The 26,151-nt window shown below is 43.3% G+C and overlaps 1 protein-coding gene across 5 annotated transcripts in view; it reads right to left on the bottom strand.

Moving 5' to 3' along the window:
* Positions 1-293: 293 nt before the first annotated feature.
* The window catches only part of vps13c (vacuolar protein sorting 13 homolog C), a 52,875-nt gene continuing 27,017 nt past the window's right edge, over positions 294-26,151 (bottom strand). For 4 of the 5 annotated variants that reach the window (XM_080885676.1, XM_080885679.1, XM_080885677.1 and 1 more), the window contains 31 exons: positions 25,970-26,059; positions 25,455-25,610; positions 25,068-25,332; positions 24,816-24,976; positions 24,602-24,723; positions 23,989-24,286; positions 23,437-23,829; positions 23,053-23,157; positions 22,733-22,882; positions 22,493-22,618; positions 22,274-22,407; positions 21,863-21,989; positions 20,434-20,669; positions 19,024-19,165; positions 18,769-18,909; positions 18,606-18,687; positions 18,433-18,502; positions 18,144-18,255; positions 17,946-18,059; positions 17,659-17,789; positions 17,446-17,527; positions 11,071-11,184; positions 10,843-10,918; positions 10,571-10,734; positions 10,445-10,490; positions 9,853-9,976; positions 6,810-6,924; positions 4,625-4,716; positions 4,412-4,535; positions 4,190-4,273; positions 294-1,181 (listed from right to left, as the gene is read on the bottom strand). In XM_080885676.1, coding sequence (XP_080741802.1) covers positions 1,080-1,181; positions 4,190-4,273; positions 4,412-4,535; positions 4,625-4,716; positions 6,810-6,924; positions 9,853-9,976; positions 10,445-10,490; positions 10,571-10,734; positions 10,843-10,918; positions 11,071-11,184; positions 17,446-17,527; positions 17,659-17,789; positions 17,946-18,059; positions 18,144-18,255; positions 18,433-18,502; positions 18,606-18,687; positions 18,769-18,909; positions 19,024-19,165; positions 20,434-20,669; positions 21,863-21,989; positions 22,274-22,407; positions 22,493-22,618; positions 22,733-22,882; positions 23,053-23,157; positions 23,437-23,829; positions 23,989-24,286; positions 24,602-24,723; positions 24,816-24,976; positions 25,068-25,332; positions 25,455-25,610; positions 25,970-26,059 — 4,278 coding nt within the window. In that variant the 3' untranslated portion in view covers positions 294-1,079. The other variant, XM_080885680.1, reaches the window with a different exon arrangement.

The raw sequence follows: 26,151 nt of genomic DNA on the forward strand, positions 1-26,151 counted from the left end.
AATAAAAGTTGAGGGCTGTCATTACATCCCAGAAGCTGCTGTGATATCGCTGATTTCTCACTCATAAAAATCCCCCCAAAAAACAACAATATCCACCAGAAGTAGTTCAATGTCATCTTTATAGAAAATTGTTCAGGTTACAGGTCAGTGTATTTTGTTTTCCTTTCCAATAGAAAAGAGCTCCTTCTGCCCAACATCAGCACAGAGACAAATACAGACTTTTGGTTACAGCAAAAAAAAAAAAACAATAAAAATAAAGTGAAACGATTTCCTCGTTTCACTCAGCAGGTCTGAAACGATGTAAACACATTCATCTGGTCTTTGAGGAAAAAACACGTTTCATTGCGCTGTTTAAACAGACAAAGATCTGCAGGTCAAACTGGAATAGTTAACATTGACTGTATGTTTAAAACAGTGGGATTATTTCATGATAAACTGATGAGATCTTTGTGTTTATTTAACTGGACATGAACAACAGCATTCATATTAGCAATTAGATCAAATAGTCTTTTAGTGCAATGTGTTTTTATGGATTCATCATGGGCGTGAAGTGTTGCAGCTAGCCAATGACACCTCCCCCCAAACAAAACACAACTTAAACTAAAAACAATTAAATACAAATTAAGGTAATAAAACAAAATAACCAACCAGCATATATAGATATAGATATTTGGATGGAATTAAATATTTCTCATAATATTGTGACTTCATTTCTTCCTTCACTGTTCTCATTCAATAGTTTCACAGGTCAACTTTCTTACTCTTCAGAAACACAAAGCTGAGCTTCAAACCGGAACTACAGAAACCAACGTGTGACATCACAGCAGCTGTGTCCAGCTTTTTTGTGTCAAGCAACAAAAAAGAAAACTACAATCCCATAATTCTTTCATTTGATAAGTAAGAGCTTCCCACTGTTAGCATGTTAGCATGATGAAAAAAACCTAAATGTCTGACTGGACATTTTAACTGAACACATGTATGTGCCGGCATAAATCCGTTTACATTTCTTAAAGCAACAGAAACCTTCCTGCAAGCTTTCCAAATATTTACTGTGAATCAGCTGCAGACAGGAAGTGACCTCACTGCTTGTTGCCCAGTTTCAGGAAGCGCTGTGACTTCTGTCTTGCCATGCGATGCTGCCGCTGTGCCATCTGAGCATCAAATATGGCGGTGTGCAGCTTCTGCAGGGAACGAGAGGAACCAGGTTGGGGAGGGTTACATCACGAAACAACACACATCCACACCGAGGCTTTCATTCATACCCAGGTTTCCACCCATACAGACGCTTCACCCATACTGAGGCATCCATTCTGTGATTTTTATTTAAATGCACTAAATTCACCTCAGATTAACAAAAAAACAACTCAACAAATAATGTGAGTATACAGGCCCTTTCCAAAAAATTTGAATATCATGGAAAAGTTTATTTATTTCCATAATTCCTTTCATGACTTTCATAGATTATAGATTCAGGGCCCACAACTTAAATAATTTGAAGTACTGTTGTTTATTTGTACATAATAAACCCACGAACTCATCTACTAAACTCAAAGCACCTGCACAGGTTTTCCCAAGTGTCATTAAATTGTTTCACTTTGACCCAATTGCCTCAGTTAGGTTCAATATGGGGACGACTTCAGACTTGACAACAGGCCAGAAGAGCATCATTGGAACCCTCCATAGGATGGGTAAGCCACAAAGGTTCATAGCTAAGGAGGCTGGCTGTTCACAGTGCTGTGTCCAAGCATATCAATGGAAAGTCCAGAGGAAGGGCAAAATGTGGCAGTAGAAGATGCACCAGCAGAAGAGATGACGGGGGCTTTCAGCAGATTATCAGACAGAAGATTCAAGAATCTGTCAGAGATCCAGAAAGGGTGGAATGAGGCAGGAGTCAAAGCTTCAAAACCACTTCTGCACCTGAGCCAACGTCAGAAGCGACTCAACTGGGCCAAGGAGAAGATGGACTGGACTGGTGGCCAGTGGTCAAAGGTCCTCTTTTCTGATGAAAGTAAATTGTGCCTTTCATTCGGGAATCAAGGTCCAAGGGTTTGGAGGAAGACGGGTGAGAAACAGAACCCATGCTGCTTGAGATCCAGTGTGAAATATCCACAGTCAGTCATGTTTTGGGGTGCAATGTCCGGTGCAGGTATTGGTAAACTCTGCTTTCTTAAATCCAAGGTCACCACAACAGTGTACCAGAATGTTTTAGAGGGCTTCATGATTCCTTCTGCTGAGGATCTGTATGGAGATGCAGATTTCATCTTCCAGCAGGACCTGGCCCCTGCACATACCACCAGAAGCACCAAAACCTGGTTTGATTGCCATGCCATCACAGTGCTTGACTGGCCAGCCTACTCGCCGGACCTAAACCCCATTGAGAATCTGTGGGGTATCAAGAGGAAAATGAGGTCCACCAGAACAAAACAAAGAAGAGCCGTCAGCAAGCATCAAGAACACCTGGGCTTCCATAACTGCCAGGCAACACCACAGGCCGATTGCATCAAGGCCACGGCGCATCGAAGCAGTGATTCCGGCGACGGGATTCCCAACCAAGTATTGAAGATTAACATATCATTTTGAAAATACCACATTTTGACTGATTTGATCCTAATTTTTTCTTTTTTTCCTGCAAAAACTGAGAAGTAAATGGTGATGTCTTCACAGTATTCTAATTTTTTGAAATCCTGTTTTCGTGGGTTTATTATGTACAAATGAACAACTAAGTACTTGAAATCGTTTAAGTCGTGGGCCCTGAATCTATAATCTATGAAAGTTTAAAGTTTTGAATGAAATTATGGAAATAAATAAACTTTTCCATGATATTCAAATTTTTTGGACAGGGCCTGTACGTTAGCAACCCCCCACAGTGAGTGGGGTTAGTTGTCGAGAGGTTTGTGGTAACTTTGTAGCATGACAAAGTAAGCAGAACTTTTTGCAAAATGCAGAAGTGAGTTAGGATTATTATGTAGCACACAGACGAAAGCAGGGTTAATGTGCAACACAGAGGCGAGCGTGGTTAGTTTGTAGCACGTAAAGAGGAAGCAGTGTAATTTGCAATGCCTCAGGTTTGCTCACGCAGACATAAACAGTCTTTGTTTTGGTGATTATTACTGCTTGTTTCACGCTGTTATTGGGGCCAAACTGAGCTCATTAATACTGTTATGTGCTGCACACGTCACACCTGCCTTAGGTAAACACCATAACTGTCCTTATTTACTCCATTAAGTGCGAGTTCGTCAATAAATAGTTAAAACCTCCTCCTGTCTCCTGCTTTCTGTGCGTCTCTGATGGAATTTGGTTCCGTCCTCCTTACAATTTGAAATCCCACCAGAAGCTGTTCAAAAGTGGAGCGTTTAATCTGGACCTGGTCTTTTATTTTGAAAATTGACATGAATGCTAATGCTGCTCTTGTGCCGGACTTCTAGCTCTCACCTACTGTGTAGCTTGATGCAGCTTCGATAAATAATCGACCCAAGAGGTTTACAATGAACAGTGTTCAGGCTTTCCTTAGCCTGCTTTCAGTTCAAGTTAATAATGTTACGGCTGCGTGCGCTCTCCAAAATTATGACTGCACAGGAGAGCTCTGAAACTTTAAACCAGATACATTTAAATATTAAAGCTTGCTGTCCCACAGCCTGATACATGAGATGAGGAAATCACTTTAGTTTGTCTGCAGATCAGAGTGAGACTAAATTGACTGATTTAGCAGGTATGTGTGTGTGTTGTGTTCTAAGAGCTGCATGTTAAACAGTGTGAAAGAGACTTAACAGCACATTAGAATTAAATGTAAAAAAAAAAAGAATCTTCAAATGGATACATGAAAATTTCACTAACAATGTGCTGTCGCAGATAAATCTGCTGGTTTTACAGCTCTGCAGGGAACCAATGTGAAACATTTTCCTCCAGCAAACAGTCTGTAATGCACTTAAACCAGCTACGACAAAAGAACAACAGAAAGTGGACTCTGAATATAACCTCGTCCCAACCAGGTCATGTATTCAGCATGAGTTACCATGGTTACACTGACTTTAAACTTGACACAGCACACTTTGCCATTACTCTTGCTTTGTAGTCCTCCACATGCTACTGTAAACGAAGTTGAGCAGGAAGCTGCTATCAGCTTTGGTCCATATTGAAGTCAGAATGTGCTGCAGCCTCACAGACCCACACACACACACACACACAGTACCTGAGCAGTGTTAGGGTCGTTGAGCTGAACGCTCCTCACAAACTCTTGACCATCTCTCTTTGAAAACGACAGCTTCTGCTGCTCCTGAGACACAAGACATTGAAATGTAACATGGTTACAGGATGTGACCTCACACCTAATCTTAATTGTTACCTTCCTGATTAAACAGCAGACAAATGTGGCCGATGAATTCGAGTTTTATTCAGAGGTTTATTTTGGTACCTTGCTGTAAATCTTCAGCTCACTTCCCACCACAGCCGGCGGTCGACAGATGTTCTCATACAAACATTCCCACTCTTTGTTGAAATGACCCACAAATTCTATCTCCTTAACACACAAAACCCTCCTGCAGAAAAACAACAACGACACCGTAAGCAACGACACATGCTGACAATCAGCAACGAAAAAACACAATAAAATAACAACAGGTTTTACCTGTTGGTGACGATGATGTTGGTCTTTCTGTGTCCAGGATACAGACAGTGATCTCTGAACACTTCACCCTCCAGCTGTTTGATCTCTGATCGCTGGAAACACAAAGACTCCCAGGTTTTATTTACCGACCACCTGCGGTTTGAATCTGAACATTATACATGAACATAAGGTGACCCCGTCGTTCAGTAAAACCATACAGGGTCCACACTGATGCACCAAGAGGTGGATTTTACCATGCGGTGTAGCTCGTTGCTGGATGACTTCTAGTTGAAACAAGGACATTTAACAGTATGAAAGAATCGGCTATATATAAAAGGAGGAAGCAAGCTGACATGTTTGATTGTTTTGGAGATTCTGAAGGTTCAGGTTTGGCATTTTTGTTGCTGGCATCTATTTTTATTTGCGACAGGACTTCATAGCGAAGGGAAGGATCTGTCTCAGAAAAAAAAAAAAAAAGATTAACCAAATCAAAGATAGACCTGTCCTAAAATATATCCTGCTTTTTCATAAAAGGAACATAATCTTGCATTAAGGACATCCTGAAACCAACAAACGAGACCTTAATCTCACAGGAAAGTATTTATTCAGACTTATATGAGGTGAGAAGTAGAGCATCTTTCTGAAACACTTGCAGTCCAACTATACGACTATTTGTAATAATCCTTTAAAAACACCGTTCTCCTTGGAGAACCCCAAACTTTTTGTGCAGATGCCAGATGGAGGAAATTCTGAAAGCATGACACCGAATGCTTCGATTAACAGCAGAAATGTTAATAAGCGTGAAAAGTGATCCCGTTTTGTGGAATAAACCATAACTAATTAACCAGTGAAGCAAACCCACCACCAGAAGAAGAGAGAGGAAACTGTGGACGTATCAGAGGAGCTATACACACACTTCTATATGGCCGAGAATGCTAACATGTTGCCAAGCACACTAAAAGACGTATACGCAAACCAAACACGCCCTCTGAGAGAAATCTGACCTACTTCAAAAGAAGGATCGGAACCAGAGTGTGTGATAGCGTGATTCTGTGAAAGCACGTGTTAGTGAGTCGTTACTCTTCTAACCACATGCTGACAGTAAAGGCGACAGCCCCGCCCCCTCCCACCAAGCCCTGCATTTGGAAAAAGAAAGGTGTGAGTAAGAATTTTTATTAAACACAAATCTTACAGACAGCGACACGCTCTCAGCTGACAAACACTCAGAGGTGACGTTAGTGCAGACACAACAGAGGTCATGCAGACTGAGTCGTACAAAGAGTACATCATCACAAAGACACAAATATTAAACAGCAAGTGTTCATATACAAGTTCAGAATGAATTTAAAGCTGACGCTACAGAACGATACAAAAATATCGGTAAGCTCTACACGGACATGTATCTCAGCTTTATAGCAAAATAATTTCACCACCTGCTAGTCTTGTCTGAATAAACAATATGTAATAAATGGCTATAAACAAAAAGGGTCATTTAAAAACTATTGTTTATAAACAGAAATAAAAAACTAAAAGCAGAAATGTTTTGTGTAGAAAAAGTAATAAACTGAGAGCTGAGTGTAGAAATGTTTGAGGTATGAGAAGAGAGATTAGTTTTGGCATGCATAGAAACCTGAATCATCTCAATATCCAGAATCAATGTGGATATAACAATAATATAGACTATTATAGGATGAGGAATTGAACCATAAACATTTTATTAGTCATAGACAGGATTATAGTCTTTCAAAGCACTTGATTGATAAGTTGATCCGCCCAAACGAACACGATTATTCCTCCTCAGGCTGCATGTGGCACCAACACAAGAAGAAAAACAAAAAAGAAAGAAAAAAAAGGGGTTAGAAGCACAGACACACAATATATTAGCAGCTCCAGAATAAAGTTTTTCTGGTGTGTTTTCCAGCAGCTGAGATCTGATTCCTCATATCTCGTTTCTCCTGCTTTCTGATGTCTGCCTGATTGCTGGGTGTAGACTGTGTTCACAGTGAATGTGTGTTTTGGCTCAGCTTGTTTTTAATTCATAAATATCCGGAGTGTGTGTTCAGAGCTGCTGCTGTTTTGGATTTTTATCTGCTGATTGGTTTTGGGGCAGAACTGTTTTTGTTTTTAACAGCAGAAGACCACACCTGCTTCCTCTCAGCAAGCAACATCGGGTCGTTATGGAGCAAAACGGTCAAAGCGATCGAACCTGGAAAAGGTCGAATCCCTGCGACTCGGTCAGGTCATACGGCCTGATGATCCCATCCTCCCTGATCAGACGCACCGGCCGTAGCTTGGTCACTTCCTCTGTCGCCTCGGCCGCCCTGAAATCACAACACACGCGGGAAAACAGAGACGCACTTGAAAAATTATTCTAGTGCTACAGAAACTGAAACAGACTCATTTCTGTGCCTTCCTGCTGAAGCTTAATAACTTCATATGGTGGAAGTGAAGTTGAAGCATCATCAGTCGGCATGCTGACTAGTCGTTTCTACAAAATGAGCCCTGAGAGTTGGATCTGCTACAACCCCGCTTCCAAAAATGTTGGTGCACTGTGCAAAATGTACAGCAAAACAGAACAGTCATCTGCAAACCATTTAAAGTCTGTATTTAACTGAAAATATCTTAAAGGTAAGAGATCAAATATTGAAACAAACATTTTTCTCAGTTCTTGAAAGCTAAATGGACGCGTTTAATGTTAACTCTGTCCCCGTAGTGACGAATTATGTCACTATTAATAAAGCTAGGGCTTGTTTCCAGATTGTTCCAAGAGCTGCTGCACGGGCAGAGACCTCACCCTCGTCTGATGCACACCAGGTCAATTTGAAACCTGCCACAGACTTTGAGGCGGTAAAGAGTCACTCATTCTTCTACCAACACTTGCTGTGCTTTTGGAAGCCAAACAATTTTCTATTTCACTTATTCAGCAGAGCCTCCTGTGTGTATATTTCCAGTGGCTGTTTATGAACAGAGAATTATGGATTCTGTGGATCTTCTAATGTTGTTAAATTCATTCTTTAAGAAGTACTTTTTCTCTAAATTGTAGAAACTACTGCATCTATCTGTCATTTTGTACCACTGATTACACTCAGTGTTGTCTTTTTGATCCATTTTCAGTCAAATAAAGATTTTAAATGTTTTCCTTTAACTTCATATTTGTCCTAACCTTTTTGGAAACGAGGTTGCAGTTCAACCCTGAAGCGCATTCAGAGTGAAGCAGGTTCATTTCTAATGCGCACGATGCTGCGAGAAGCTTCCGTCAGGTGCGATATCTCACCTTTGGTGACCTCTACAGTGACAGCGTGAAACGGTAACATTCAACAGGTTATCATGAACCGACTGACGTGTCACAGGACAGATGTGTCCTCCATACGGAGGAGGGGGAGGAGGATGAAGGTTGATAAGGTTCCTGGGAAATGTTTTGGGCATTTCAAAGTATTTCTTTCTACTTAAATGTGTGGACAAAAGACTAGTTAAAGACAAAACGCAAAGGTCACTGCTGATGTACACAGAGTTGTTCTACCTTTATCCCAAATATCTCTGTCCTGATAGAAGAGCATATAGAAGACAGATGTTGATATCCAAATAGGGGAATGTCTTTAGTAAGAATGATTTGCTGGCCCAGAACCTTCATGAGACACTTGATATTATTATTTGTCACCTGCTTCCTAGTATCTATAATTACTGCCACGTATATTTTAAATCTGAACCATCGCCTAACATGTTCAGAATGTACTATGTAGATGGAAATAATCAACTAGTATTTAAAAATATTTAGCAGTACTTTGAACTTTGCAGTGCAGTTTTCTCTTTGATGCAGCTCAAAGCTGTTTTTAGTGCGAGCGTCACCTCAAACAAACCAACACCGTGGCCGTTAGTGTTTCTTTACACAATCAGTATGAACCAAGGTGCCAAACTCAGGCTGGAAGAACCATGTGACCATTCAGTCAGCCAATCCCTGAGGAGAGACCAGGTGATGCTTTGAGATTCACTGGCAGGTGGGACAACAGAGGTTACTGCAGACTTTAAAGTACTCAGTGGTGAGATTAAGGTAAGTGTATACAGAAACTCATCTGTCCTCGGTTATATACCTGCAGAAACGTCAGCAGGACGTGAACACAGTGTTTCCCATAGATTAGCAGAGATGGGTTTGTCCACACGGCCTCTTAATGAATCAATAAATGTATCTACACATATTTTATGAGTGACAAATAAATAACTGATCAGCTGCCTCTCATCCTGTCGATTAACTCTAAATCCATCATCGTGTTGCCGCAATGCTGGACAGCCAAACCCACAGGGAGGTCGGCAATTTAGAATCACCCTAAGCCCAATAACTGCATGTCTGCACGACTGGAGGACCCATGCAGACAGCCCAGACAGTGGATTCAAACCTGGGACCTGAAAATAGGGATGAGGGTGTGAAATAGACTGTGGAGGGACGAAGACAGAACAAATGCTAAAAAGAGTCGCCACACTGGCTGGTTGTTGACACAGGGTGACCTGCTAAGGTTAAGTCTACGTGTGGGAAACAACGGAAGGGAAACTGCGAGGACCAAGCAGACAAATGTTTTCAATTTTCACGATGTAAATGCATGAAGCACTTCGGATCTCTTTACAAGCAGGACCTGTGACTCTCCTCGGGGGTGTGGCTTTCTGAATCACAATGCTGCCACGAGCTGGTGGGTTTAAGAAAGGGGAAGGGGCAGCAGAGGCAGACTGATGGTGGGTGACATGATGAGCATGAATCAGTTTAAACTCTTGACACGATGCAGCGACTTACCGTCCATCTGCCGCAACAGTCAACATGCAAACGTCAAAGTGCCGCAGGTTAAAGCTCGACCCCCTCACTACTGCTTCATCAGGTCTGATCAGGTTTTATCTGGTGCAACAATGAATGCTACCCAAACATTTAAAAAGGGGAAAACTAGTCCTGAACCTCTGTAACAGATCTACAGTTCAGCTCTCAGGCAGCGATTAAAGAGTTCGGCTTTAACATGCTTCATGTGAAATACTCACACACCAAAACAGCAAGAAACCAATGAACAAAACTCCCGGCAACAACGACACGAGACAGAAAACAAAAGCAGAAATTAGTGAGCAGACAAACAACACATTAAGAAGCACACAGAAAACACAGGAAGTTCTTCAGTCTGCAAAATACTGGAGACAAAGTACGAATAAACAGAGTCACTGACAGACTGAAGAGTGAAAATAAAAACTGGACACGGACGAAAGCTTGAAGCAAATACCTCTGGATGCCCTGGAAGGTGCTGCTGGCCATGTCCACGATGCCGCCTGTCGGCCGAGCCACCACCCCCACCAGACCTTTACCGATCCCCTTAAAGAAACCCGCTGCTCCCTCCTTCTTCGCTCCTACAGAGAAAGACAGAGTAACTGCTCTGATCCTCTGCAGCTCCAGAGTCTACATTTGCAGTTTTGGGTTTTCTTGCATTTCTCTGACAGAAAGGGGATCTAATCTAATTCAGGTTAGTCTGGGTGTTGAATTTCATCATCACTCACAGTAGTGTACTGCACTCTGCTGCAAAGAACATGTTTCTGTTTTCCTTCAGATGGAGACTCTACAGGTGAATATGGTCAAAATGTAACTAGTAAACGTCACTATGCGAAAGCTCAAAGTTCGTATCTGCTGTAGATTTGCACCAATTTGCATATATTTACAGAAGACATATGGGCACACTGGATAAAGCTGGGTTCAACATTCATGGTAACATTTTGTCTGTCTCCATCAAGCAAAGTCTCTCTGCTCTCTTCTTTTTCCCTTCACCCCCAAACTGAGTGTTTGCAGCAGCAGTGTGGGTTTCACGGCAGAGGAGCACGTACCCTCCACAGGTTTGGTGACGATGCCGGTTACTCCGCCCACGACTCCCTGCAGAAACAAGAACTGTTACTGAACTGCATCGGGCTCACATCAGGACACACAAACCTCTGAACTCTGTCACTCTGTACCTTCAGCAGTCCTTTTCCTCCTTTAGCCAGACTTTCTCCAAAGTCTTTGGGTGGTCGGTTCATCTCCTCACGTCGCTTCTGTTGGTACTCTTTATCCATAGTGATGGCTGCCAGACCTTTACCAACCGATCCCGTGATCTTGGAAACCATGCCTGCGGCGCCACCTGCACGAGGAATCAGCTCGCTAATAATACTGATCGCAGTGGTCATCATCTGTCCTGGTTGGCATTAAATCAGTCACTGCGCATCCATCATGCCTCTGGCTTTCTTACCGACTGTGTGGCCCAACAGGCTGCGGACACCGATCACAAAACCTTCAGCAAACTCCTCCGGACCCTGAACGGCTCCCTGACAAACACAAACCACTTTTATTTCATCTGGATTCTCCTGCCTGTCAGTTTCTCAGCTCATGATCCAAAAATAAGACTGACATCAGAATCTTTCCTGGTAACTATCAGAAAAAAGTCGATTACGTCGTCGTGTAGTTCAGGATGAGTTACCTGGAAGGGCTCGTAGAAGAAGGCCTCCACCCCCTCAGACAGACCTCGGATCAGTCCAAATGGATTTCCCAGCACGTCCAGACCCAGAACCAGAACATACATCTGCTTCAGGAACTGCAGGCAGAGAAAGACACCAGGTTTTCTTTCTTGAGATTTTAAAATACGACCAATGGTGCCCCCCAGCCTCGTTGTAGATACACCTATGGCATCAATTTGAAAATCCTACGTTGCTTCGTTCTCAAGTTATCGCATTCCCAAAGTTAGATGCCCGTCAACCTTTTACAGCTGAGGGGTAAAAACACAGATTATCTGCCTTTTGCTTCTGCAGAGACGCTTTCAGAATTTAACACAGGTTTAATACTAATGTCCACGTGATCAAATTTGTTAAATGTTCATCATCATCATCATTTATTTATTTATATAGCACTTTAAAAACACACCTGGTAGACCAAAGTGCTGTACAATACTAATATGCACATAGTAATAAAACCAGACAGGGGTGCAACGATACACAAAATTCACGGTTCGGTTCGATACTTTGGTGTCACGGTTCGATATTTTTTCGATACAAAAAAAATGTTCATGCCTTTTTAATTTGTCATTTATTAAACTTATAAATATATATTTTAACTCAAAAGTACAGTTTTTAAATTTAATGTTGCTGAAACAAAAGTATTTAAAAAAAAAAAATCTATCTCAGGGCTCTCAAAATTTCAAAATCCCTGGTAGCCCTTCGGGCAGGGACTCTTCAGTTTTTGGTAGCCCAAAATAAATGTAAGTAGTCCGAATAAAAAAGAGAGCAATTTTTTGATTGATGTTTTTTTCCTGTTTTGTTTCCTTTACAATATTATACATTAAAGTATAATATTGTAAACGAAACAAAACAATCAAAAAATTGTTGAAAAACAAATTACAACATTGTATAAAAATTACAATCATCAACTCAAATATTTGGTTCTAATTGAACAGAAATTTCTATGAACTTGTAAGAACTGTGTAGGACATGAATCAGTCTGTGTCAGATCCTGAATTTGAAATTTCCACTGAAGTCAGGGGTAAGAGACAAGTGGAACCAAGATCGAGGCCATTTGCTTTTTGAAGTTTGCAAAGACTGCTAAATTTTGCCAGTGGTCGTTCACTCTTTGCAACATAGTACGCTGTTCTAAACAGATTTTCAGGTTTATTTTTAGTCTGTTATTTGCAATTGGTGTTTGTTCTGGGAAAGATATTGCAGACTGAGCAATAATGCGTTTCTTGCATTTCTCATGGGTTCTAATGGGGGCCTTTCTTAAAATGGCTGGTCCCAGTAACAAAGGCGCTTGTCGACTCAGAAATCGAGAGAAAACCAACAACACACCCGGCAGAACATTGTTATTTACACGGGTGCACATCCGCATGTGCGCATTCACTGTCAAAATAAAAGACGCGCACCAGATAAGTTGCAACGCGCGTTTGCGTCCATATAAAAAGCAGTGTTTTTGTCCTAGAGTGGGATTTTCACGGCACATTCCGCACCACACCTCTGTGCGTTCATCATTTGTTTGAAGCCAGCTCACCTCCTGCAACCACTTTTCCGAGAATACGTGCTTCTTTTGTGGTTCGGATTCCTTCTGACATTTGTTTGGAGGTGGAGGAACATCACAGTAATTGCTCAAAGGAGCTTCTTCGACATCTTTAAGAGTTCTAAACAAATGTCTGTCCTCCTCCAGAAAATCTTATGTATGCAAACACGCGTTGCAACTTCATATCTTGTGCACGTTTTTTGGTTTTTTTTGACAGCGAATGCGCACCTGCGGACCACTTATGTGCAGCCCTGGTTATTTAGCTCGTCATATTGCAGCCACAGAAATTCTTTTGTCCATGAAACCATAAAGCTGCACTTTCTTTTTGCCTTATAGTCTGATTTGTCATAACTTCTCCGTTTTGTGGTGAACTTTTCTTTGGCTGTCACTTCTTCACCCTGACCTGTCTTATTTGGCTCAGCAGAACTAAAATATATATCCTGCTGCTTTTACACACGCACTCATAACGGTCAACGATTCTCTGCGCGATCAACCTCCCATATGTTTAAGCTGCGGGAGAGTTCACTTGTCATGTTTGCATAGTAAGCTAACGATTAATAAGACGATGTCAGAGGAATTGGTGCGCAAATTATCATCACTCACAGATCAGTGCTGTTGCTCTCTATACACAGTTCGCGCAATTGCAAAGTGAAAGCAAAAAACAAGCGCAAATTCAAACGAGATTTCAATATGTCACATATTGACAGTGGCTCACCGATGCCAATGACATAATTACCCAGCTACATTTCAGCAAGAATGCAAAAGCATTGACATATATTTTTCCTTCCTACAACAGCCCGACGGGCAGGGCAGAGATAGATTTTGGTAGCCCGACTGGAAAAATCGCTAGCCCCGGGACGTCGGGCTAGTGATATTGCGAGCCCTGTATCTGATTGAGGAATCACTCATCTTTGGAAAAGAGAGTTTATTACAGAGAAATGGCTCTTTCCAAAATAAAAGCTATACTATACGCTTCTTCTGGGCTATATTCTCAGCAGCATATTGTAGCGGGTCAGGGCTGTTTGTACAGTTATGTTTTGTTTATGTTGCCATAGTGACAGGTGACGCCCTCTCGCTGCGACGGTGTGTCCTTCCGGGGTCAGAGGGCGCCCTGTGTGTTGGTGTTGTTGTTGTTGCTGTGCGGCTGCCGCGCTGAGCAGTTAGCTAGCGGCAGTGTTCTTCTGCAGATGTCAATAAACGGCTGTGCTCCCTGGCTAGCTCACGGGAAGCAAGACCAAACGACACCTCCGTCTCCTCCTTGTCTGAGCTCGCCACAATATTAAACATATCAGGTCCCCATAAGGAGAATCCTGTGCTAACGGCTGTCTAAATGACTCGAGTAAAGTTTGTAGCATGCTTGTTGTTTTTGTCTGCTTCCACTTGTCTTTGCGCTAGGATGATGTCGGCGTAAACGTGCAGTCATATTCGTTGTGTTCCCACTAGTGCTGTCAGCGTTAATCTCGTTGAAATGACATTAACGCCACAACACGGCAAATCTCCGTTAACGAGCTACCCCTGATCGCCTGTGCGTGGGGCTAGACGGCCAACACGTTAACGAGCTAACTGCGCTAACACACTAGTTCCCACCCATGTAATTGAGCATTGCGTGGCACATCCAACATACTGTTTTACTTTTGTCCATGACGCGCTTACCTTCAGGGTCATATGTCACATGAAAACCAAAATAATTCCAAACGCCAGATCTGAATGAGGGTGGGGGAGATTCAATTTGCCATGTTGCAAGGAGAGCTTAACTTCTGTCTCGCTAGCTTGCCCTGTGCTCTTCCTTCTGACTATGCTGTCTGTGTGGAGCGCTCAGTGGATCTGCGCTCGACAGTGCAGCCTAGGCGGAGTAGTCGAACACAGATTCACTGAGCGCTCCACACAGACAGCTCAGACAAGGAGGAGACGGAGGTGTCATTTGGTCTTGCTTCCCGTGAGCTAGCCAGGGAGCTGCTCAGCGCGGCAACCGCACAGCAACAACAACAACACCACACAGGGCGCCCTCTGACCCCGGAAGGACACACCGTCGCAGCGAGAGGGCGTCACCTGTCACTATGGCAACATAAACAAAACATAACTGTACAAACAGAACCCCGAACAGCCCTGACCCGCTACATAGCCCCCACCTAAGGGGTCAGTCGTCCCCGACGACCCCATTACCCCACACAAAGTCCTGCAAATGTCCAGGTGCCTTCTTTTGGCGCACCGGCCGGTCACGACCGGCGGGGGAAAAGTCACTCGGGTCAGAACATGGGGTGCCACCATCATCCCACTTCTGACACCAATGTGGCGAGCTCAGACAAGGAGGAGACGGAGGTGTCGTTTGGTCTTGCTTCCCGTGAGCTAGCCAGGGAGCACAGCTGTTTATTGACATCTGCAGAAGAACACTGCCGCTAGCTAACTGCTCAGCGCGGCAACCGCACAGCAACAACACCACCACACAGGGCGCCCTCTGACCCCGGAAGGACACACCGTCGCAGCGAGAGGGCGTCACCCGTCACTATGGCAACATAAACAAAACATAACTGTACAAACAGCCCTGACCCGCTACAATATGCTGCTGAGAATATAGCCCAGAAGAAGCGTATAGTATAGCTTTTATTTTGGAAAGAGCCATTTCTCTGTAATAAACTCTCTTTTCCAAAGATGAGTGATTCCTCAATCAGATACAGGGCTCGCAAAATCGCTAGCCCCGGGATGTCGGGCTAGCGATTTTGCAACCCCAGTCAGGCTACCAAAATCTATCTCTGCCCTGCCCGTCGGGCTATTGTAGGAAGAGAAAATATATGTCAATGCTTTTGCATTCTTGCTGAAATGTAGCTGGGTAATTATGTCATTGGCATCGGTGAGCCACTGTCAATATGTGACATATTGAAATTGCGTTTGAATTTGCGCTTGTTTTTTGCTTTCACTTTGCAATCGCGCGAACTGTGTATAGAGAGCGCCAGCACTGATTGGTGAGTGATGATAATTTGCGCACCAATTCCTCTGACATCATCTTATTAATCGTTAGCTTACTATGCAAACATGACAAGTGAAATCTCCCGCAGCTTAAACATGTGAGAGGTTGATCCGCAGAGAATCGCTGAGCTTATGTGAGTGCGCGTGTAAAAGCAGCAGGATATATATTTTAGTTCTGCTGAGCTAAATAAGACAGGTCAGGGTGACGAAGTGACAGCCAAAGAAAAGCTTACCACCAGCCACCGTACAAATCAGACTATAAGGCAAAAAGAAAGTGCAGCTTTATGGTTTCATGGACAAAAGAATTTCTGTGGCTGCAATATGACGAGCTATATAACCAGGGCTGCACATAAGTGGTCCGCAGGTGCGCATTCACTGTCAAAAAAAAAAGAAAAAAAAAAAAAGAAAAAAAAAAACGTGCACAAGATGTGAAGTTGCAACGCGTGTTTGCATACATAAGATTTTCTGGAGGAGGACAGACATTTGTTTAAAACTCTTAAAGATGTCGAAGAAGCTCCTTTGAGCAATTACTGTGATGTTCCTCCACCTCCAAACAAATGTCAGAAGGAATCCGAACCACAAAAAAAGCGCGTATTCTCGGAAAAGTGGTTGCAGGAGATGAGCTGGCTTCAAACAAATGATGAACGCACAGAGATGTGGTGCGGAATGTGCCGTGAAAATCCCACTCTAGGACAAAAACACTGCTTTTTATATGGACGCAAACGCGCGTTGCAACTTCTTATCTGGTGCGCGTCTTTTATTTTGACAGTGAATGCGCACATGCGGATGTGCACCCGTGTAAATAACAATGTTCTGCCGGGTGTGTTGTTGGTTTTCTCTCGATTTCTGAGTCGACAAGCGCCTTTGTTACTGGGACCAGTCATTTGAAGAAAGGCCCCCATTAGAACCCATGAGAAATGCAAGAAACGCATTATTGCTCAGTCTGCATTATCTTTCCCAGAACAAACACCAATTGCAAATAACAGACTAAAAATAAACCTGAAAAATCTGTTTAGAACAGCGTACTATGTTGCAAAGAGTGAACGACCACTGGCAAAATTTAGCAGTCTTTGCAAACTTCAAAAAGCAAATGGCCTCGATCTTGGTTCCACTTGTCTCTTACCCCTGACTTCAGTGGAAATTTCAAATTCAGGATCTGACACAGACTGATTCATGTCCTACACAGTTCTTACAAGTTCATAGAAATTTCTGTTCAATTAGAACCAAATATTTGAGTTGATGATTGTAATTTTTATACAATGTTGTAATTTGTTTTTCAACAATTTTTTGATTAATGTTTTGTTTCCTTTACAATATTATACTTTAATGTATAATATTGTAAAGGAAACAAAACAGGAAACAAAACATCAATCAAAAAATTGCTCTCTTTTTTTATTCGGACTACTTACATTTATTTTGGGCTACTAAAAACTGAAGAGTCCCTGCCCGAAGGGCTACCAGGGATTTTGAAATTTTGAGAGCCCTGAGATAGATTTTTTTTTTTTAAATTACTTTTGTTTCAGCAACATTAAATTTAAAAACTGTACTTTTGAGTTAAAATATATATTTATAAGTTTAATAAATGACAAATTAAAAAGGCATGAACATTTTTTTTGTATCGAAAAAATATCGAACCGTGACACCAAAGTATCGAACCGAACCGTGAATTTTGTGTATCGTTGCACCCCTTATCTCGATCTCTCGATCTCTCGATCGATAGCTCGATATAGATCGATAGCTCGATATAGATCGATAGCTCGATCGATAGCTCGATCGATAGCTCGATCGATCGATAGATCGATCGATAGATCGATAGAGATAGATAGATATATGGAGGCTGTAACTTTACCTGTTCAGTATAGTGTCGAGCCGCCACCCACGTCAGCTTCTCTTTACTGTAAAACTGGTGCTTCACCTCGAAGAAGGCCAGTCTGTGGGACACAAACATGACGAATGTCAAACAGAAAGTTTTACTGTGACAGACGCAGCAAACAGCCGTCCCCTACTTTACGGCCCTCAGCGCATCTCTCTAATGCCGCCGCAGCAGCGGCGAGAGTCTCACTTGAAGATGATGTCGTCGACGTCGGTCAGCGTGGCCCCGATGCTTTTCAGCAGCAGGTTCAGAGACTGAATGGCTTCCGTCTCCTCAACCAAGTCATCACCGCTGGAGCCCAGAGACAGACTGAGATGGAGCTGAAACAAACACACGAACACCAAGATGGAAACACAACCTTGACCCAGTGACGACACTGGGCTTATTTTGAATCCAAACATTCATCTGGTTGACTTAACGATTTAAGCCGTTTTTAAATATAAGTGAAAAGGAGAGCTCAGACTGTGCGTCTTCACCTTGATGGGTGAGATGTGGAAGTATTCGAAGTAGCTGAGACCAGATGCGTCAGTCCGCGACGCCTCCATCAGCTCGGCCTGCAGGCCCTGCAGATCTTGCTCTATCAGCCCAGACTGAAACACAGACACACCTCAAACGCATGAACCCTCTGTGTGTGGTTCATGTTGGCACTTTTCACATGTTAGAAGCAGCTCTACCTTCTCGCTGTCGGCCTGGGGGTCTGCAGCAGGAGTGAACAGAGCCAAAATGGCTCCCAGGAAACCCTGATCGATCTTTACTGCCATCTCCTGGACCAAAGCCATGAAATACCTGGAGAACACAGACAAGCTCAAGACAAGCTGACAATCTTTTCCTTAATCCCATCTCTGTGCTTACCTCTCAAAAACAAGTAAGTGTGGCTTTTTCCACACACGAAGGATTTGGACTTCAGCAGGGTTGTGGTTTTAAACACCCTGCAGGTCTTTAGGTGAACTGGTTCTTACTCACTTGAACTGCATGACGTTGCTGTGCTGGTTGAACCTGGTGATGATGGACACGTCAATGAAGGGCTTTGGCTCTGTGGAGACAGAGAGCGGAGTTAAAGACGCTCGGCTCACCGTGAGAACGGTCAGATCAAGAGTTTGATCGAAGCTATGAAGAAGTTAATAAAAAGACTCCACCTGTGTCCAGAGCGATGGACTTTGGAGGAAGAACTGGATTGAAGACGATGGGGAAGATGGCACCTGGAAGCTGATTGTCCACCTGGACACAGAATGATGCCAGTCATACAAGAGTGTGTATTTCTGTGCAGGTGTGTATGCATCGTGGTGTGTGAGTGTTTACCTGCAGCCAGTGCAGCTGAGCTCTCAAGCTGCGCTGATGCACCGACTGCTTGAACTCCACTTGGATCCCAGACAGGAAGTTCCTCCTCACTTGGCAGGAAAACGGCTGACGCATCATCATGGTGGCCCCACTGAGGTTCACCTGAGAGCCAGTGACATCACAGCTTCCCTCTCAGCTCAGTGGACAATTGAAATTTAAATTGTGTGTGTATTTTTTGGGGGGTGGGCGTGTTTCAGGTGCACGTTGACCTCTCACCTCCAGGTTCTCCAGTCTGATCCAGCCGCCGGCGGACTTCCCACTCAGCTGATTCTGGTAGGCTTTCTCCAGCAGGCTGATGTTCTTGTTATTGAACGGCTTCCAGCGATTCTTCGGCTTCATTTCCCAAACAACACCTGAGCTGTGATACAAACACACATGTAATGCTGTAACACGCTTGTGATTATGTGTTGATGTTGCTCCAAGCGGTGTGCTAGGAAGCAAGATTCAGTGGGTATGATCATCTCCAGTGGGAGCTGGTCTGCACAAACAGACGTGTGCAGGAGCAGCAGCTCTACTTAGAGCTCCTCTAAAGTGCAGCCTCTCTATGTGGGAAGCTCATTTCACCCACTCATATCTGTAACCTTCTTCTTTCAGTCACTACCCAGACCTCCTGACCACAGGTGAGGGTTGAATGTATATTGACTGATAAAGAAGTTCTCTTTTCACCACAACAGTCCAGTACAATGGACACATTACTGGCCTTCTCCATCTGTCAATCTCACGCTCCACTTTCCTGTCACCTATTACCAGGATTGTAAGGATATCTGAACTCCTGTGTTTGGGTCAACAGCTATCCCAGTCCAGAGGGAGCAATCCACCGTTTAACATCTGCAAATAATTTAAACCCTATATAAACAGCTCTAAGGTGCAGCGGTAAAAAGAGAGCTGAACCTAAAAGTGTAGATAAAAATATACTGGCTAGTCCTGCTTGTTATTCCTACTCTCACCTATGTTCATAAGCTGTAACTGGTCACAGAAAGCAGAAGCTGACGAGAACAGGCAGCAGAATTCAGCTTCCTCCCAATGGGCGAGGAGCTCAGTTATTTAGGAGAGGCTAAAAGTAGCTATTTCTTCACCAACAGTGCTACTTTAGTCAGCTGGAGGTGGTTCAGGCAGCTGACTAGCAGGCCTCCTGGATGCCTCCAAGGTGAGGTGTGTCCAGGCATATCCAGCTGGGAGGTGACCCTGGGACAGACCCGGGACACGCTGGAGTTATTACGCCTCTCTAAGGACTCAGTAACGCTTCATTATCCCCTCAGAACAGCTGGAGGAGGCTGTGGAGAGGGAGGTCTGGGCATGCTTTCTCTGTCACCCAGATCTGGATAAATAGCAGGAAACTTGCAGCTGTTACATTGTGAATAAAACCAAAACAAAAAAGTAGAAGATTTTTTCTGCATATCTTGGTTGCATTTTGCTCCTCTGGACCTAAATGAGATGGCACTCATCTAGCCCATTTTTAAGGAAGAAGAGTCCATTTACAATCTCTTCTTTATGAGAACACAGACTGATTTTAAGATAAAAATGTGTTAGTCAAGAAAGCAAATAGCTAATCTCACACTGTAGACGAAGCCTGGAAATGTGACCTTGCTTTGCTGTAAACTGCTCTGGTAATGTGATAGTGTTTACCTGGTGATGCCAATGTACGCGATCTCCTGCCGCTTGCTGTTGTTGATCAGCGACAATCCAAGGTTTTGCAACAAAACTTTTACTTCCTGATCGGACTGTTCAAGCTCCTCAGCCTGACGAGCCTTTGTCACCACTCCAACGTCCTCAGTAAATATCAGCACCCGCTGGCGTCCGTCCAGGAAGGAAGCCCAGTGGATCTGAGACTGGCTGTCGTAGGAAAACTGACCAAAATCATCCTAAATGAACACAGACAGACTGTAAAGAAACTGATGTGTTTGTATTCTGGGTTTCATGAAGTTTGTGGGAAGCAAACACAAGGAGCATATTGTTATTGCTATATCCTCCAGTTTGACTGTAATAGTACCATAACTAAAGATATTCAATAGGATGTGAAAATAGCAACGGAGACGCTAAAAGTCATCAGGAATATGTGTACAGAGGGGATCTACATCAGTAAAAGAAGCCTCAGTTCCCCAGACTTCTCTACAATCAGATGTCTTGTAGCCAGAGTGGTTGCCTCCTGATGGCCAGAAAATCAAGGTAATAATTAATTAATAATTAAGGTTGTAAAAGCAACTAAATGTAAACGAAAAACAAAACATTTTGGTTACATAAAATTAAATTAAAAACTAGACTTTAAAAAAATTTAAACCAAGAAATGATTTTGCGAACTTGGCAAATTAAAATAAAAATATTATTTTTTTCCTAGTTTGAGCTTCTATTACGTTTTTAGTTGTTTGCCGAAAAATTTATTTGCCTGATGAAGGATTGATGTATTGAGATTCTGGATGTCTGTCTTGGCTCTGACGTGTGTTCTCCAAACAATCATAATTACAACAACAAGAACAACAACAACACTGAAACTAATAAAAACGAAACTACAACTAAACATTTTCAAACAATAAAAACTAAACTGGAACGAGAAACCCAATCTGAAAATCAACTAAACTAGACTGAATTAAAAACAAAAAGCTAAAATGAAATAAACTAATTAGAAAATACAAACTCATTGTTTAGATCATAAATCTACACTAATCTTTTATATAAAGTAATTGATCATTTTTCTCAGTACAACAGCAGTGGCTGAAATAAATGGTTTTTCTGGTTCCTCAGGGTTCCAATTTTTGGTCCTTGACATTTTCAGGTTTGTTACATTAGATTTCTTCGGTCACAACAAACTGAAAAATTATTTTTCAGAGGATGAGGTTCAGCTGTTACAAAGACACAAAGGCATAGTAATATCTGGCCCTTCCACTATTAATTAATCAGAGAGTTTCTGCTGTTTTCTGTGGGAAATCTTTTGATATGCGTTTCATCAAACCTCAATAGCGACTAAACAAAGCTCGACCTCCAGAATTGTCTCACCATGACACACAACAGTGTCTTCTTACAAAAAAAATGCAGATACGAGATTGTGTGTGAGTCTGACCTTCAGCAGATCCAGCTCTCCTGAATGATCCCGGCATTCCCAACGAAGCATGCGGACTCCTGTTGGGTCGTCCCACGCAAACCGTCGAGTCTCGCTGGGTTTCAACGCATGAAAGACGGATGAGCCGCTGAAAAGAAATGGCAAGTAGCTGGGTTTCCACCAAGGTGTTTCACAAAGAGAAAATTAACTGAAATACAAATTTGTCAGGGAACTGACATGGAGTGACAACCAGAAACACAGAAAACAGGCAAAAAAAGCCTTTAAGAGCTTTTTTTGTGGCCAAAAACCTGGAGCACCTCCAAGAATGCAGAAGTTAAGACAGAGTGAACCGTGTCAGATGAAAAAGTTACAGTTTTTAAACTCTGATAGGCTATAAAATAACATATATGTAGTAGTGTGTTGACCTCTGACCTCTGTTTATAGCTGATGGTAGCCCAGGGCGTGTGGTTAACCAGCAGGGCAGGAGCTGCTCCTTCATAATAATCACTGAAGCTGATGACGGTGGAGTGATCGGAGAGGTTGACGTCCACGATGATCCCACCGCACTGAAACATACACGCATTTAAAAATCTCCAAAATGTACTAAACTGTGAGAGTTCGTCCGATGTGTCTGGTCTAATGCACACTAACCATTTCCATTTTTAGCAGGGTGCCGTTGTCCTGTTTATTGAAGAAGAAGGATTGGGAGGTGGATTCAGACCCGACAACACGGACACACAACTTTCCCGAGCCATTCTCCGGCCACAGAGGGAGACACTGCGCCACAACAATCGAATTATGAGAATTATAATAACATAAGGAGTTTGGTAGTGACAATAAGGAAGACAGGTCCCTACAGCCTGTCTGTTCTAAAACTAGAAATTCATTCACCTCGGTGGAAGAGATGTAGTGCCACTTGGTTTGGCTGCTGACTTCTCCCACTTCTAGTTCATAAGACGACTTGTTGACCAGAGTGTAGAAAGGACTCATGGTGACGATCCTGGTTAGTTTAAAACTGCTCATCTGAATACTAACACCCACCTGCACACAGAGACAAGAAGCATGAAACTAGATCAGCTCACAGCTGATGATCATTTTAATCAACCCAGGAGAAGAATGTGACACATTCAAAAGCTCCACAACCAGCCTGGTCTAATCCTCAGAAAGACAAAACAGGTTAAACAGTTTGATTAAAAGAGAAAAAGAGTTACCAAGAAGTCCATGTGGTTGGCGGGACAGCGAACGCAGCCATAACTTCCCACTGTGTCCAGAGAGAACCCGTCAGACCAGGAACTGGTGGAGACGCAAAGCTGGAGCTGATACAAAACATCAATGTGCAATAAATAAACATTTTACATGTTACAGAAAATGTCTGGCTTTGTTTTTATCGTCAAAAAAAAAATAAAAAAAATAAAAGAGTTAAAAAGGAAGCAGTGATCAGAAAATAGAGGTCTGACCAGATCTAAATATACAGGAATAAAAAAAACGTACCTGGAAGCTTATAAAGCATACAGGCTCGGACTGTGAAAACTTTGAACGACTTGTTTAAAGTCTAAAGAAGAAAGGCTGGACATGTGTGTCCAGGTGTTTCTCACCTTGCACTTGCTGAACATGTTTTTCTTCTTGAAGGAGAACAGGATGATGTCTCTGTAGTCGGCCGGGTGCTTGACGGAGATGTCCTCGGCTTTGTACTGGAGCACTCGAGACGTTTTGTTGATGATCCAGTACGGACTGAAGAGCGACAGCAGCAGGCGGCGGCTCGCCGTCCTCGTCGCATGGACGTTAATGTCCACAGTCATGTTTATGTCCGAGTCGCAGGTGAGACATATGACCAGGAACTCGGGCATTTCCTTTTCAATCCGAATGTGTCCGTGCCAGTCGCGTCCTTGATACCTCATCAGCACCAGCGACACGATCTCGCCTGAGACACGAGCGTTCAGGAGGTCTGACGTGCTGCCTTCACGGAGCTCGCAGCTGTCTACTGAGCTCTGGGGATGCAACACATCAGGTCCGATCAGGTTATTTTAGATCAGGTTAGTTTTCATTGGCTTATAAAATAATAAAACATTTCTAACAAACAGATGTGAATATCTGCAAAGACTCTTTATTATTGCATTGCTAAACCTTGATGGAGCTGTTAGGGTTACCTCCATCATGTAGCGAATGGTGTATGGCAGCAGGTTGCGTAGGGTAGCCATAGGATGGAGATGGATGACATAGGCGGGGTCCCAGTCCTCCTCTCCACAGCTGGTGATGTGTCGCAGGTCATCGGGGACGGCCAAAGTGCTGACCATGAGCGGCAGCAGGCTGCTTTCGGATGCGGGACACTGAAGCATCGACCCCACCTCTGAGCTACAGTGCACCTGCTCCTTCCAGGATATGCAGGTGGAAGATGGCGCGTACTGACCTGTCAGCTCTCCTGCTGGCTGCAAAAACAGCTGAGATCTGGAGGAAAGAGGAAGTAAAGACTCTCACCACCTCTGGAAGTTATGACGAGGCACCTGGAGCTGCTCAGATCCACAGGAACTCACAACAGCACCCAGAGAGTTTCAGGGACAAGATTGCACTTAAAGTGTCACAAATTCAGTTTGGAAAAAAGGATCTGCAACCAGAAGCTCGCCCATGTTGGCAAACCCTAATTTGTAGATGTTCAGAGCAGCAGAGGATGTCTTTTATTGAGACAATCATCAAATCCACAAAGACTATGACTATACTAACAAACAGTCTCTCGGACACCTGAAGAAGGTGGTGTGATTCTACCTGTAAGTTTCTAAGGTGACATGAAACTCCGTCTTGGGTTCGGCCTGTCCAATAACCTGCAGAGCTCTGGTTTGTGGAGAGTACTTGAGGATGGTGAATGGCACTGAGAAGTGATTCTTTATCTAAAAACACAAACAAAAGTTGCCTCTAAATAAACCTGTCCTGCTTTTCTAATCACAATATCGGCTTTATTTAGAGCGTCTGTGGTTCAGACCTGCAGCGGCGAGCGAACCGTGATGACCTTGTTGCCTTCGTTGGCGTCAATCTGCAACAGCACAGATATGGCCTCCTGCAGATTCGGGCCGCGGATGTTGTAGAGGCGTCGACCCGGTTTATCCACAGGGATGTTGGCGATCTCGCTGTATCCTGAGGGCACTGTATGGGGAGAGAAATAACACATCTCCAATCGCAAGCTTAGCATAAGACAACGCGCAGCACCAACAGAGAACGAGTGGGAACGTCTGACCGATGGTGAGGTTGAACAGGCAGCTCTCTTGCCGCTGGAGAGCTGAAAGTTTGCCTCTGGATGTTGGTTCGAACATTGAGTGCTCCAGTTCCATGTTCTGATCCACCGGCAACTCGTGGAGCTTTCCCTGCCCCGCAGATCCCACCAGTCTCAAGTTAGCACTGTGCTCCACAATGAAGGGAATTCCCAGAGAGTTTCTAATAGTGAATGGCGCCTTCTCCTTCAGAGAGTAATCAAAGGTGGAAGTCGTTCCCTCCGAGAACGCCTGATCAAAACACAGCAAAGGAAAAGGGCACTCAGTGATTCAACGAATTAACACTTTTTCAAAAAGTCAATTAGAAGTGATATTATAGCATCAGTCAGACACAAACTGAAGCTGTTCTGTACCTTGGCGAGGTTTTGGAAAACGTTGAGGCAGCACTTGGAGATGGTGACATTCATGGTGTCTTTGGAGCAGATGTTAACGACAGTGCGAGGTTCAGGAAGGAATATGAAGTCATCTCCGTGAACAGGGCTTTTGTCATGGATTGGGTTGTTCTTCATCTGCAGGAGCAAAAACAGCATCACTAAGTTCATCAGCCTCATTCCACCTTTAAATGGCAGATTACAGACGTGCCGTTAAACTCTTACACCTGTAATATTAAGGTCTGTCTATTCCAAGAAAAAAAAAGAAAAAAGAAAAAGAAAGGGTGGGGGGGGGGGGGGGGGGGGGGTTGGAAATGAGCCACTTGGATGTTTTATATGAGGAACACAAAAATGTCTTTGACATAAAACTATTCACAGACAAAACACTTCAGGGAATTGCTTTGCTGTGGGACATTCACTGGAGTGGGACATTGTGTAGCTGTCATAATAATCACACAAAGTTCATTAAGAGCAAGCTTCGCTGCTAGCAGCTTTACCTCGAACTCCAGGTTCCACCTTCGTCTGCCGCCGTCGACTCGTTCCAGCAGAGGCTCCCACACCGCGTGGGTCTCATTAAAGTAATTCACCTGGGAACAGATGACACACTTGGTTTTTTTTCACTGAGCACAGCAGCTGCGATAACTCAGCTGTCAGAGAGATTTTTGTCTTTCTGGAATAT

The sequence above is a fragment of the Rhamphochromis sp. 'chilingali' genome, assembly GCF_963969265.1.
Source record: "Rhamphochromis sp. 'chilingali' genome assembly, chromosome: 6".
NCBI classification, from domain to species: Eukaryota; Metazoa; Chordata; class Actinopteri; order Cichliformes; family Cichlidae; genus Rhamphochromis; species Rhamphochromis sp. 'chilingali'.